The 13,529-nt window shown below is 43.7% G+C and overlaps 1 protein-coding gene across 1 annotated transcript in view; it reads right to left on the minus strand.

Annotated features, from left to right (window-relative positions):
• Aqp11 (aquaporin 11) overlaps positions 1-8,646 on the minus strand; it is a 20,770-nt gene extending 12,124 nt beyond the window's left edge. The window contains exon 1 of the mRNA XM_008844209.3: positions 7,949-8,646. Coding sequence (XP_008842431.1) covers positions 7,949-8,567 — 619 coding nt within the window. The 5' untranslated portion in view covers positions 8,568-8,646. The remainder of the gene's footprint in view (positions 1-7,948) is intronic.
• Between the last annotated feature and the right edge of the window lie 4,883 nt (positions 8,647-13,529).

A 13,529-nucleotide genomic window follows, 5' to 3' on the forward strand; every position in this document is an offset into this window, starting at 1 on the left:
GCCCGCAGAGGACAGAAGAGGCTGTTGGATCCCCTGGAACTGGAGTTACAGACAGTTGTTAGCTGCCATGTGGGTGCTGGGTTTTGAACCCGGGTCTTCTGCAAGAACAACCAGTGTTCTTAACCACTGAGCAATCTCTCCAGCCCCATAAAAATAAATTTTAAAGCCAGGCATGACTGTGCGTGCCTGTAACCCCAGCGCTGGGGGAAGGTTGTGGAGACATGGATCCTGGGAGAAGGTTCAGCAAAAGATCCTGTCTCAGAGGAATAGGGTGGAGAGTGATGGAAGAAGACACTTGAGGTCCTCTAGCTTCTACATGTGTGTGCATGGGTATGTGCACATACACACACACAGACACACACACACACACACACACACACACACAACATAAAGCTTAAAACGTGATTGAGTAGAAAGCACAAAGTCCAGTTGTGGATTGCTTTTCAGGACTCGTTCCAACTCCACACTCAGGGTAGATTTGACATGGGGCCCAGGGGTTTATGTTCTGACCACACAGTCAGCAAGGAAAGGAAGGTTGGGCAACTGACCAACACCATTCACCAGAGCTGTGGCAGTGCATTTCCAAATACCCCCTAGAGAATCCCTAAGACAGGGACATTTCTGGTAGTTCTTACAAATGGAAGCTTTCTCACATGTCTTCACTCGGATCTTCACAAGTTAAACACTGACATGAACCACTGTACTTGCTGTCTTCATAAAATGGGGGAAGGTGAAGTTGGGATTAAGTGATCCTTTCATAGGGTTCCACGAATGAGGTTTCACAGGGGATACACTGAGAATGATGGAACAGTGCTGAGGTAAAGCTATTGAGCAGTGGACTGAACTCATTAAAGTCTGAGATTTTCTCTTGAATCGCAGCCCAACAGCATGATTCATCTCAGTAATTACAAACCATGTCATCTGAGGACCTTCAGAATCACTCTTTAACAGTCAAATACTGGGATAGTAAACCTGATGAGATTTGGCCACTCTTAACATTCAACAGGACTGTTTGGTTGGCAGCTGGTCATTTCAGTTTCCACGCACACAAATAATAATAATAAATCGAGTGCCTGTGCACTAAACACCATGGTCAGAAAGATAAAGACTTGTAGATCTTTGTAATGTTATGAGATGATCATACAGGTGGCTTTTTAAGGCATTTTTCAGTCAAAACAGCCTGAGTCATTGCCCTCACTACTAGTTTACTTCAGTAATGCAGGCCATAGCTTATGAAGAGGGTGTTAGGTCTAAGTCCAACACTCACTTCTCCTCTAATCCTCACAGGGCTCTCTATTCAGAATCTGTGGCACCGCTACTAGACCAAGAACTATGGAGTCTTTCTTCCCTTTCTTAATTGACAGAATTAAGAAGTATGGAGTCTTTCTTCCCTGTCTTAATTGACAGAACACAGAAGTCACTGCATTCTGAAGGGCAGGAGAGACACTGAATGTCTTGTTTGTAATCTCCATTTTTTTCCTTGTAAGAAGTGGTCTAAGCCAGGTGTGGTGGTCACACCTTTGATCCCAGCACCCAGGAGGTAGAGGCAAGCAGATCTCTGTGAATTCAAGGCCAGCCTGGTCTACACTGTGAGTTCCAGGACAGCTGGAGCTACAGGGAGACCGTGTCTCAAAAAGACCTGCTAGAGGATAAAAAGCCACATCCCAGGTGACAAGTGGCACCAACAGCCAGACATGAGCAAGGGTCCCTTGGCTTCTGACCCCACTACCATCCAGCTGAATGCAGCTGCATGAGTGATCTCAGAGTTTCACCCACAGAATCATGAAAAGTAGTAAATGATTACTTCTAGAGTTTCAGGGTGGTTTGCCGTATAGTGTGGGATCTGTGTTTACAAATGCCCCAAACACAGCATCGGCTTTGCTGTTTTGCTATATAATCCTTTGCTATCAGAGGCCATTAACTGTAGGACATTTGTGGCATCTCCAGCCCCTGCCCACTAGATGCTGGTAGCACACCCCTCTCACTACATTATAACAATCAAAAATGTCTACAGAAGACTGAGCATGATGGTGCTTGCCTTTAATCTTAGCACTTGGAAGCAGAGGCAGGCAGATCTGTAAATTCGACAAGGCCAGCCTGATCTATACAGTGAGGTCCAGACTAGCTGGGACTATATAGTGAGACTCTTTCAAAAAAACACAAAATTCTCCCATGAGAACCTCTGTCCTGGAGTGACAATCATGTACAAGGAGACATACAGAAGCTGGGAAAATCTAAATGTCCAGAAAGATTGCTAAATAAACAAGTTTGTTTGTAATAATCTGCACTATTTTGAATTAATGACAGAATTTTCTATGTATATAAATCTCCAAGATAAACACTGAACCACTATCATGAAAAAAAAAACTTCAGAAAGTAAGGTGTGATACTTTTGTGTGCCATGAACACAAACATAAAATGCAGTTTCATAAGGTTTTATCTATATGTACAATAAGTAAAGCCAAAATTGCCTACAGGACTAATGCATGTTTTCCTAAAGATGCTACAGATAAGGATGTTAAAAGCAAATGAACTATGTTGGGTGTGGTGGTGCATGCCTTTAATCCCAGCACTGGGGAGGCAGAGGTGGGTGAATCTCTGTAAGATTTAGGCCAGCCAGGGCATCTGGGAGCCCTGATTCAAAGAAACAAACAAACTACACTGAGAGCCAGATATCTGTAACTTTGAGTTTTATTGTATTACTATTTCTCTCTCTTCCCCCAAACCTCATAAAACCACTTTATACTCTCACTTACAAAAGGAAATTAAGAATTTTTTTAAGCTGATATATTTTTATTTAACTTTTAAACTTTAAACTTTAAGCTTTGCTTTTGTAAACGACATCCTTTGAGAAGCATAATTTAGAAAGCCGCAGGGTCATTTTATAGGCCACTCTAAGCTGCCTAAGGGGGATGGGCTGTGTTGATAGGCCACGCCCACCTGTTCTTTTCCTCTGTGACTCCTCTAAAGACTGAATAATGTCTCTAACTTTGCTTCATTCTAGGAATCTGCTTGGCTTGAGGTACAGGTCCCTGGGGGGGAAGGGAATTCCTCCTCAGGTTGCACCACTTACTAAAGGAATTGTGAACAACAAATTATCAATCATGCAGAAATGATCAAGTTAAACAGGAAACCCGTGGGAAATTAGGGTGAAGGAATAACAGCAACATCTCTCCAGCATTTAGTTTACACCAGGAACTAGCTACAAAGCTTCAAACACCATCCCTCATACTAGTAATACCTGTTTTTTATTTTTATTTGTTAATTTATTTTTTTGTGTATGAGTGCCCTGTTTGCATGTATGTAATGTAAGCACACCCATGTCATGCAGTGCCTGCATTGGATCTCCTGGAACTGGAGTTAAGGACGATTGTTAGCCACCATGTGGGTGCTGGGAACTGAACCTGGGTTCTCTGGCAGAGCAGCCAGTGCTTTTAACTGCTGAGCCATCTCTCCAGCTCCAGCATTGTCCATTTTAAAGATAAGGAAATTGAGGCCCCAATTAAGTAAGGGCACATACTCTAGGCCCTAGGTTCAAGTCCCTGCATAGCAACAAAATTGGTTTGCTGAACAATAAATACACAATCCTGAGAGCCTGTAGCTCTGCTGCTCAATATAAAACAGCACAGACACTCAACCAGTCCCAAGGCAGTCCATTCTCTGTACAAAACACAATTTCCTCTTGGAAAATAATGGGAATGATACACCTAAGTGTTGACAGTTCCCAAGGTGGGCTCTCTTCTGCTTCACGCTCTGGCAAACCTGTTTCCCATCGTCCTCCTGGAGTTTCACATACACAGTAGTAAAGTCTATAAGATCTCAGCATTAGAAATCTGTTTAATCTGTATTTGACAAATTTATTGGTAACAGAATTACACAATTCTGTTATAATTTAAAGATTTTAAACTGTCATATATATGTAATAGATCATGAATTTCTGTAACTAGTTGGTACATTTGAACTCCTGATCCTCCTGCCTTAGTGCTAGGATTACAGGTGTGAGCCACTACGTCTGGCCCAAAGTTTTCATTTTCCCATTGCTTCAAATACAAATCCCGTACCCATTAGACGATAAAATCGCCCCCATCATTTACTTTCAGTTCTTGTAACATCTGCTTACATTGTGACTCTGAATTTACCTGTTTAGAAATTTCACATAAGTGGAGTCACGCTTTGTGTGATTCTTTTTTAATCTGGCTTCTTTTGCTTAACATGATGCTCATCCATGAGGTATGTGTCAGAACTTCATTCCTTCTTACTGCTAAATAGCATAGTGTGTATTTTGTATTCTTGAGCACACTGCAGAAATGTTGATAAAGAAATGAATTTGTTGCTGGGCGTGGTGGCACACGCCTTTATTCCCAGCACAGGCAGAGGCAGGTGGATCACTGTGAGTTCCAGGCCAGCCTGGTCTACATAGAGAGTTCCAGGCCAGCTGGGGCTACAGGGAGACCCTGTCTTAAAAAAAAAAAAAAAAAAAAAAAAGAAAAGAAAAGGCGTTTGTTAAACTGACACTCATCACTTATCAGAGAGATCCACGTTTCTAGCACAGACTGCGACTCAGAGGCAAGTCATTTGACTTCTAAGTGTCACTTGCTTTACTTAAAATGGGAATCATGTGCTCATTAGTGGGTGACTGTAAGGTTTAAGATAACTCATAATCCTGGCCTGCTATAGCACACCTTTAATCCTAGGCAGAGGCAGGTGATCTCTGCGAGACAGAGGCCAGCATGATGCATGATTGACATATCGAGGTCCAGGCCAGCCACCAGGCCATCAGGACTACATTTGGGAGGCTGTTTCAAAACAAAAAAGCACCAAAAAAACTCATATAAATTTCCTAGCAAATTACTTTGGTCTGTAACAGGCTCAATGAGTACCTCTTTTTATATTGGCAGAGAAGGAAATGAGAAAATCTATATATGTAATAGATGGTGAATTTCTGTAACTAGCTGGTGCATTTGGTTCTATCCCTGCCTTTATTCCCAGAACAGGCAGAGGCAGGTGGATCACTGTGAGTTCAAGGCCAGCCTGGTCTACATAGAGAGTTCCAGGCTAGCTGGGGCTACCCTGTCTCAAAAAAAAAAAAAAAAGAGTTTGTTAAACTGACATTCATCAGACTTTAATCCTAGGCAGAGGCAGGAGGAGGCCAGCATGATGCATGATTGACATATCTCAAGCCCTGCCCAATCCTGTAGCCACTAGCTATAGGACAACATGACACGTGTGAACACATGAAATGTGGCTACTGCAAGAGAAGACGTTTAAGGTCATTTCGATCAAAGCAATCATATGGGGCTGTGGCTGCTAAGCTGGACCAGGCAGATCTAGACTCCTAGAGCAACTGTTCACACCCTTGGTTTCATAATGGCCTCACCTGGAGCGAACTTTAAAATGTACCCTTGCCTAGACTCCTTCCCAGAGCAATTAAATTTTTATATACCCAAGATTGGTGCATTTTTAGAGCTTCTCAAGTGATTTGAAAACAGGATGTTGAGACTCTCTGCTTCAGAGATGGGTTTGCTCTCTCCTCCTCATAATTGGTATTCACATTTCAAGAAACAAGGGAAGTGTTTCAAATCCCTTAAATTGGTATTCTAGAGACTCATTCCCCACTTTCCTTCTACTTATCTACAGACTCAAATATTATCTTGTTTCTTTTCTTTCAAAATCTGTTACTTGGGCTGGAGAGCTGGCTCAGCAGTTAAGAGCACTGGCTGTTCTTGCAGAGGACCTGGGTTTGGTTCCCAGCATCCATATGGCAGTTTACAACCATCCTTAACTCCAGTTTCAGGGGATCTGATGCCCTCTTCTAGCCTATGTGGGCATTACACACATGATGTACTTACAGGCAGACAAGACACTCATACACAAAATAATAAATAAATAAATAAATAAATAAACCTATCTAATCTTACTTATAGGGCTCCCCCCTCCAACCCCCATGTAGTGCTGAGGATGGAACCCAGGGCCTTGTGCATGCAGGCATAATGCTATCTCTGAACTACATCTTGAGCCCAAGAATGGTTAGTAGCATATACATTATATACAGAATTCTAACTTTGTATTCAAAGCATAAAATTCAGGAAGAATGCCAACTTCACAACAATCAACAAAGGCAGGATGAGTAACGTAGCGAGAGAAAGGTCCAGATGTAGTTAATGTTTTGTTGTTGTTGTTGTTTTGTTATGTTTTTATCTTTTTTTTTTTTTTTTTTTTTTTTTCTTGAGACAGGGTCTCCCTGTAGCCCCAGCTATCCTGGAACTCCCTATGTAAACCAGGGCCTTCCATCTTGCAGAGACCTGCATGACTCCATCTCCTGAGTGCTGGGATTACAAAGGTGTGCACCACCATGCCCAGCTGTAGTTAATATTTTTTAATTATTAAAAAAAAATCTCAAATTTTCACTTTTTACTTGTTTTTAGAGACAACGTCTTATGTAACCCAGGCTGGCCTCAAACCCAGTGTGTAGCTGAGGATGACCCTGATAGTCCTGCCTGTATCTCCCAAGTACTGGGATTGCAGGCACAAGCCACCTGCCCTGCTATTTACTGCTTTTACTGTGGTGTTATAGCTTTTTACCAGGCATAATACTGTGTGCAGCAATGTTTCTGCTTTAGCCAAAACCTAAAATTCTAGCAAATAACTATTCACTAATTCCTCAAATATGCATATACCTTCTTCCCTTACTCCTATACAGTGAATTTCATGTATGTCTACTAAAAACTTAGTAGCAGAGATGATTGATTGTGCAGTCTTTTACCCTAGGAAAGCAAACATATGCCTAGGAATCCTTGCCTTAAGCATTCGTGTACTGAGTTTCAGGAATTTTGTTTGTGGTGCTGGGGATTGAACCCAGAACCTCATGCATGCCAGACAAACACTTTACCACTGAGCTACATAGTTTCACTTTTAATGGTTACAAGACAAATTATTATGAATTTCCTTTATTATATCCATGCCTCTAAGACATTTTTATAATTCTACTATTGTCCAATAAAGGCATTTTTGTTGCAATCACTTAATTGACACTTTTTAAAAAGGCACATTTTTATCATTAAACATTGTTTTGATTTCCTTGTTTTGGTTAGACTACCCTACTACAGCAGCTTGAGTTTGATAAGGTAAATAAATGATTAAAAATTAATACGTCAGGTGTATCAAAGGCACTTGCCTTTAATCTGGGCCCCAGGGGCAGAGGCAGGCAGATCTCTGTGAATTGAGGCTAGCCTGGTCTACACAGTAAAAAGGAAATAAGGGCCATAAACTTCTGCAGATCTTTTCTTTGTTGTTTTTAAGACAGTTTCGGTGGGTAGCCTTGGCTAGCCTCAGACTTGCTGTCATCTTCCTCCTGAGTGCTGGGATTATACACCACACCTAGCTGAGAATTATGTTTTTTAAAAATCACCTTTAAGCAGGTTTTAATTTTGAAACACATATCTTTCACGATAGGCTACTAAATAGGAGTAATTTGCAAGAAAAAAAAAGGAAACACAATGACAGAATTTCTACCCCCACTGTTTACTGCTAACTAATCATGTGCTTTAAACTGGAAGGAACTTTTTAGAGGAGGATCATTTTTCAGTGAGTATCAGAAAGGATCTCTACCACCTTGGCATGAGAGTAGCAACTGATAAGCTGTCTTTCTAACATCAAAACAACCCCTTTATAGGCTATTTGAGCCCTTGGCAGTATCTTAGAGGATCTCAGTTTCGGCACAGGAGTGTCTGCTTTCTCTAGGTGTTTGAAACAGCACTGAATGGAGGATCTGTATGTCTGCCCTATCAGCCAGGCACTAGCTGAAAGTTTAGAGTAACGCGGGAGCCTGGTGAGGGTACAAATATTTACACGACATTGGAGTAGAGCTTTCAAATGTATCTTGGTAAAGAACTTGGGGCCTCGGGTCTGAGGCTGGGAACTGCCAAGTGTTTTTGTGGGAGTGACAAACCTGCATAGGCCAAAAAGGTGATGAGCGCAGCCAGCAGGTGGATGCGAAGCTTGGTTCGGACCTCTTGGAAATGCAGCAGGGCGCTGTGGAAAATAAAGGAGCAGATGGCTTCTGTGATGATCGCTTTGGGCAAGTCGGTGTGGATGGGATTCTTGCAAGCTAAGCTCCTCTCGTTGAAGTGGTACTTGGTCAGACCCAGGCTCCACAGGGCGCCGATGCAGTACCTGCTGCACAGGGCGCTCATCAGCTGAGCCAACAACCTCAAGGCACCCATCTCGGGGGACATACCCCCCAGCATCATCTGCATCATCACGCCGCACGGGTTGCTGGCGGTGCCCACCAGGGTCAGGCCATGCACCAAGGAGAAGAAGTAGATCAGTGTCAGCGTCCAGGTGGGGTGCGCCGGGTCCTGCTCGCTCAGCAGTTGCAGCTCATGGGTGCAGCAGCAGAGCTGGAAGGTGGCTAAAAACTCCAGGACGAAGGCGTGGACCAGGGGCCTGTGCCGCTGCTGCCGGGCGATCACGCGGGCCAGCCCCACGAACAGCACGACCAACAGCATCAGCCCCAGCGAGATGCAGGTGTCCTGCACCTCGGGCCTGAGTCCCAGCAGCGCCGACATGCCTCCCTTTGCGCCGCTGCACGCTGCGGGCTTCAGCTGAGCCCTGACCTCCCAGCCGGCGCGAGTCCGAAGTCCGCGGCTCCGCCCTCCCACGCCCCTCGGGGCGGGCCGAGCCCGGCGGGCGGGACCCCCGGGGCGGTGCGCGGGAGGGCTCTTCCCCCTTCCCGGCTGGGCGCACAGGACCTGGGACCCGAGCCGGGGATGGGGTGAGGCGAGGAGGCGAGAGCGCTGCCCCTGGGCACCGGCTGCGGGGACAAGAGTCAGCGGAGTCCGGCCCGTACCCGCCCTCGGCCGCCCCCCTCTGCGACTGGTCGCGGGTGAGGCCGGCGCGCAGGACCGAGGCCGGGACCACTGCGCAGGCGCGCGGAGTAGTGCGCCCCGTGGTGCTGGACCCGGAGCCCCTAGCCGGCTCTACTCAGGTGGAAGCGCCTTTTGCGCCCCGAGTACCGTGGCTTTGAAACAGTTCGGTGAACTTTGTGCGCTCCGAAAACTGTAATACACGGAGCTGGAGAGTCGCTGAGGTCATCGGCAACCGCCTCGTTTTTATTAAGGGGGCGACTGAGATTAAAGGAGGAGGTCCCCCTCAAGGGAGGGGGTGTGATTTAGGGGGCGGTGGGCGTGCAAACCAAGGTTTGACCTATGCAGACTGGTCTTGAGCCTTAGTTTTATTTCACCTGACCCAAACCTTTTTTGTAATTGTGTTTTAAATTTTATATACGGAGAAATATATCATATATTTGACATTAAAATATATCATTTGTATCACTGACATTAATTCATATTGTTATTCGGCCATTACCACTATCTGTCTCCAGAATTTGATTTGTGTGTGTGTGTGTGTGTGTGTGTGTGTGTGTGTAAGACATGGTCCTCCTGTAGTCCAGGCTCGCCTGGAACTCACTATGTAGACCAGGCTGGCTTTGATTTCCCAATGATCTGCTTCTGCTTCCTGAGTGCTGGGATTAAGGGCGTGAGCCACCGCCAGGCCACATTTCTTTTTTATTACATTTATTTATTGTTTGTTTGTTTGGGGGAGCGCTGGCCACAGCATCAGTGGGCAGACAACTTGTTGGTTCTTTCCTTCCACCATGTAGGTTTGGGGGATCGAACTCATTTAAATATTATGAAATTATATTTTGCTTAAATGCACTTGCATCCTATGTGGGGAAGGAAACTCAGAGTACATCCCTGGAGAGGTTGGCCTATTGAGGAAGAATAGAAAGAAGGGAAAATTAAGGGGACATGGGAAAGGAAAGGAGTTCCTAGCCTGGAGTTGGTCTGAAGTCTCTCACCAACTGAGAACCAAGAATTTCAGCACAATTAACATTTGCTGTGAAGTTTGTCTGCCTAGGAACAACCTTCTTAGAGATATTTCAAATAAGAATGTTAAAATAGAGATATGCTTAAGGACTAAGCATATATGACCACATAGGCCTCCTCCTTTCTGAGCTGTAAACCTATAATTTTCTAGGAATCTCTGGAAGAACGCCTATTACAGTGAAAGACTTATCTTAACTCCATTGTGTAACTTTTATGACCCATATTTTATTTTATCAGAGTGTAAACCTATCCAAGGTACCGCAGGAACTACTCTAGAATCTCACCACAAAAAGGGTAAAAGTGGAGGAAAGGGCCCTTAGAAGCCCTTTGAGCAAATCCAAAAGTTTCCAGAATTGTATTATGTAGCTGTGGCAGAGACATTTAATTGCAGCTCTTGAGAAACCCACACCACACTTGGGTGTGTCCTATCTTTCCCTGAGTATCTATTAATGCCCATGCTTAATCTATGTTTGAAAAAAATGTGTAATAAATTCCGACTTTGCTTCATACCAAGTCATCCTGAAATCCTTTTCTGCACTGCAGATAAGATTCCCAGCTTCACCTAAGTTGGTCTCTGAAAAGAACTTGGGCTGCTACAGGCAGCAGACGAAGCTGTGTCTCCGATCCACCCCCACCCCCACCGACTGCCACTAACAATATGACCTCCGATTTGCTTCAGAAAGCTTGGAAACCCAGTAGCACAGAGCCTAGCACTCAGTGAGAAGTGTTTAGTAAGGGGCAGCTTGAAACGGAAATGCCACGGTTCAACACGGTGAGTCCAAGAGTCCATTTGCCACCACTCCGTGCTCCAACAGCTCACCCTCTGGGGTGACCCCACTGTGACTGAAGAATGGGAGAGAACGCCTGGGGCTCCTCAGACCTTGCACCTAGCAAAGTTCTGTGCTAGTGTGGTGGTGTCATGCTTGGCTTTCGTGTGGAGGTTCCAAAAGACTCAGCACCGTCCTGCCTCAGTCTTGCTCCGCCTGCTTCTATTAACTGAAAAGTCCACATTTCATGCGGCGGAAAACGAGGGGAATGAGAGCGTAGTCATAGTTCGGGTTTTGCTTCCCATCTCCTTTCATAACCTATCGAATAGTTCCAGACTGTGATGCTGGCTCACACCTGTAATCATAGCACTCCGGTGGTGGAGGTAGAGTGCCTCAATTTTAAAGGGAAATTCCCTTTTAACGCTAAGATTTCTGCTTCTGCCAATAGGAAAAAAGACTCATAAAATACAAATTATGTAGAGAAATGAAGTCCTTTCCTCTTTCTGTGTTGATGCCTGAGCAGGAAGAATTTAGGGTAAGTTAAGGCCATTTCTTATCACTGCTGATTGAAGAGATTGCTGGAAAATAAGTTCTGAGTGTAACCCTTTCACCCATCCCTTTATCAGAACTCTCTTGAGGCTTAGTTAATGTCAATGAATTTTATTTACCGCTGTGCTGAAATTATCGCTTTTGCTAGCAAGAGCCATATAGAAAATTGGTCTTTTGGACTTTGGTAAGAATTTAAAAATCAACATACTAGGGGCTGGAGAGATGGCTCAGAGGTTAAGAACACTGGCTTCTTGCAGAAGACCCAGGTTCGAATCCCAGCACCCACATGACAACTAACAACTGTCAGTAACTCCAGTTCCAGGGGATCCAACAGCTTCTTCTGTCCTCCGCCGGCATTGCACGACACGGTGCCCTTACCTACATGCAGGCAACACATGCATACACATAAAATAAAAATAATAAATAAAATATTTTTTAAATCATCATAATATACATTGTTATTAAGTGCACTTTGGACATTGTTTCAATTAAAGAATAAGAGCAAAATAAACTGTGAAGATCAGGCTGTGCCCTGCTCTAAGTATTGTTAAAACAGCGGCTTTCAGACTGTGCCTTGCCCTGGGTGACTCTATTTTACAAAGCTCCATTTCGGTCCATTTTGAGTGCAAATAGCTCTGTATCTTCTTGTACCGCACCACCTGTCCAACACCATTCATGAGGCACAAACTGATAATTTATTATTTTTTAGAAGATTTTATTTATTTTTAGTTTATGTATTTGAAAGTGTTTTGCCTGCATGCATGTAAGCGCACTATGTGCATGCCCAATGCCTAGGGAGGCCAGAAGAGGGCTATGCCCTGGGATCTAGAGTTACACTGCTTTTGCAGAAGATCTGGGTTCAAATCCCAGCACCCATATGGCAGCCAGGCTAACACCCATCTGTAACTCAGTTCCAGGGATCCAACGCCCTCTGGGGGCACTGCATGACATGGGTGCACTTACATACATGCAGGCAAAACACTCATACACATAAAATAAAAAAATTTTAAATTTTTTAAAATTCTGAAATTGTGGAAATTCTCCAATGCATTTGTCTGTTTCTGGCATAGCAGGCTGAAAATATAAAACTTTAATTACTTGAGATTGAACATTTCTTGTCAACTAAATCAATCTTTCTTATAAAATCTCTTTAGAGTGAAATGAGCTCAGACCTCTGTTAGCTTTGGTGCAGCAACAAAAAAAGACCATCTTTGTCCTTTAATACTATACAAGAAAGAACAGAAAATTAAAACTATAAGAAAGGTCAGGCTGGGTGGTGCATACCTCTAATCCCAGCACTCAACAGCTGCCGGAAGTTTATATGACACTGTGGAAAAGTGAAAATACAGAGATGAGAAGCAGATCAATAGGGATGAGTGGAAGAGGAAGGTTGAGTAGGTGAGGCCCAGAAGGTATTTTAGACAGCAAAAGTGTTTGCATGGTACTATAATGACTGACACAGAACACTGTGCATTTAAGAAATCACACAGAGCCTTAGTGTATGCAATTTTGTGTATGGGAAGAGGGTAGTGGAAAGCAAGCCTAGGGCCTCATGCATGCTAAGCACTCACTCTACCAGTGGATTACAACCTCATCCCCAATGTGTGCAGATCTTTAATGATTTAGGAAGTTAAGGGATCCTAATATGTGGTAAGAAACAGTACAAACTATTTTATGCAACAACCTCACTGAAGAGGGTAGGAGAACATTGCTGACTTAAATAACTTTGGAAAGGACTAGAGTCTATAAAACTAAATGTAAAAAAGGGGTATACAGCACTACTTCAATTGATAAAGCTGCACACCTGTGGTGGCACGAATTGGTAACCCTGATATAACTGTGTATGTGGGAAATGAACAATTAAGAGTGAACAGTTTGCCAGAGTTCTGTGGGTAGACTGTGGTTATGGTTGCACAACAATGTGAATGTACTTAATACCACTGGATTGTACTCTTTGTACTCTTGAAAATGGCTAATGTGGGTGGCTGATGGTGGGAACCAGGTTTCTTACTATTAGGAGTGGGAGTTCACAGATAATCAAGAAGCTAGACTGTACCATACAGCTATGATTTGAATTGGAGATAGCAGTATGAACACAAGTTTAGCTTAATATAACTACAAACGGTCACATAAAAATGTTTATAGATATGTGCATATGCATGGATTACTATACACATATAGATTTCCTCGTTAGTCCACAAAAAGTGCCTAGGAGGAAGGACACATTGCTAGTAGTAAGAGCACATTTAGTGCCCAGATACTGGTTTCTAATATGATGCCCTAATACAATAAACAAGGGATCTTTGGAGAAATGATTCATTCAAAG

This window comes from Nannospalax galili, unplaced genomic scaffold (genome assembly GCF_000622305.1).
Source record: "Nannospalax galili isolate Female #2095 unplaced genomic scaffold, S.galili_v1.0 scaffold278, whole genome shotgun sequence".
In the NCBI taxonomy this organism is placed as follows: domain Eukaryota; kingdom Metazoa; phylum Chordata; class Mammalia; order Rodentia; family Spalacidae; genus Nannospalax; species Nannospalax galili.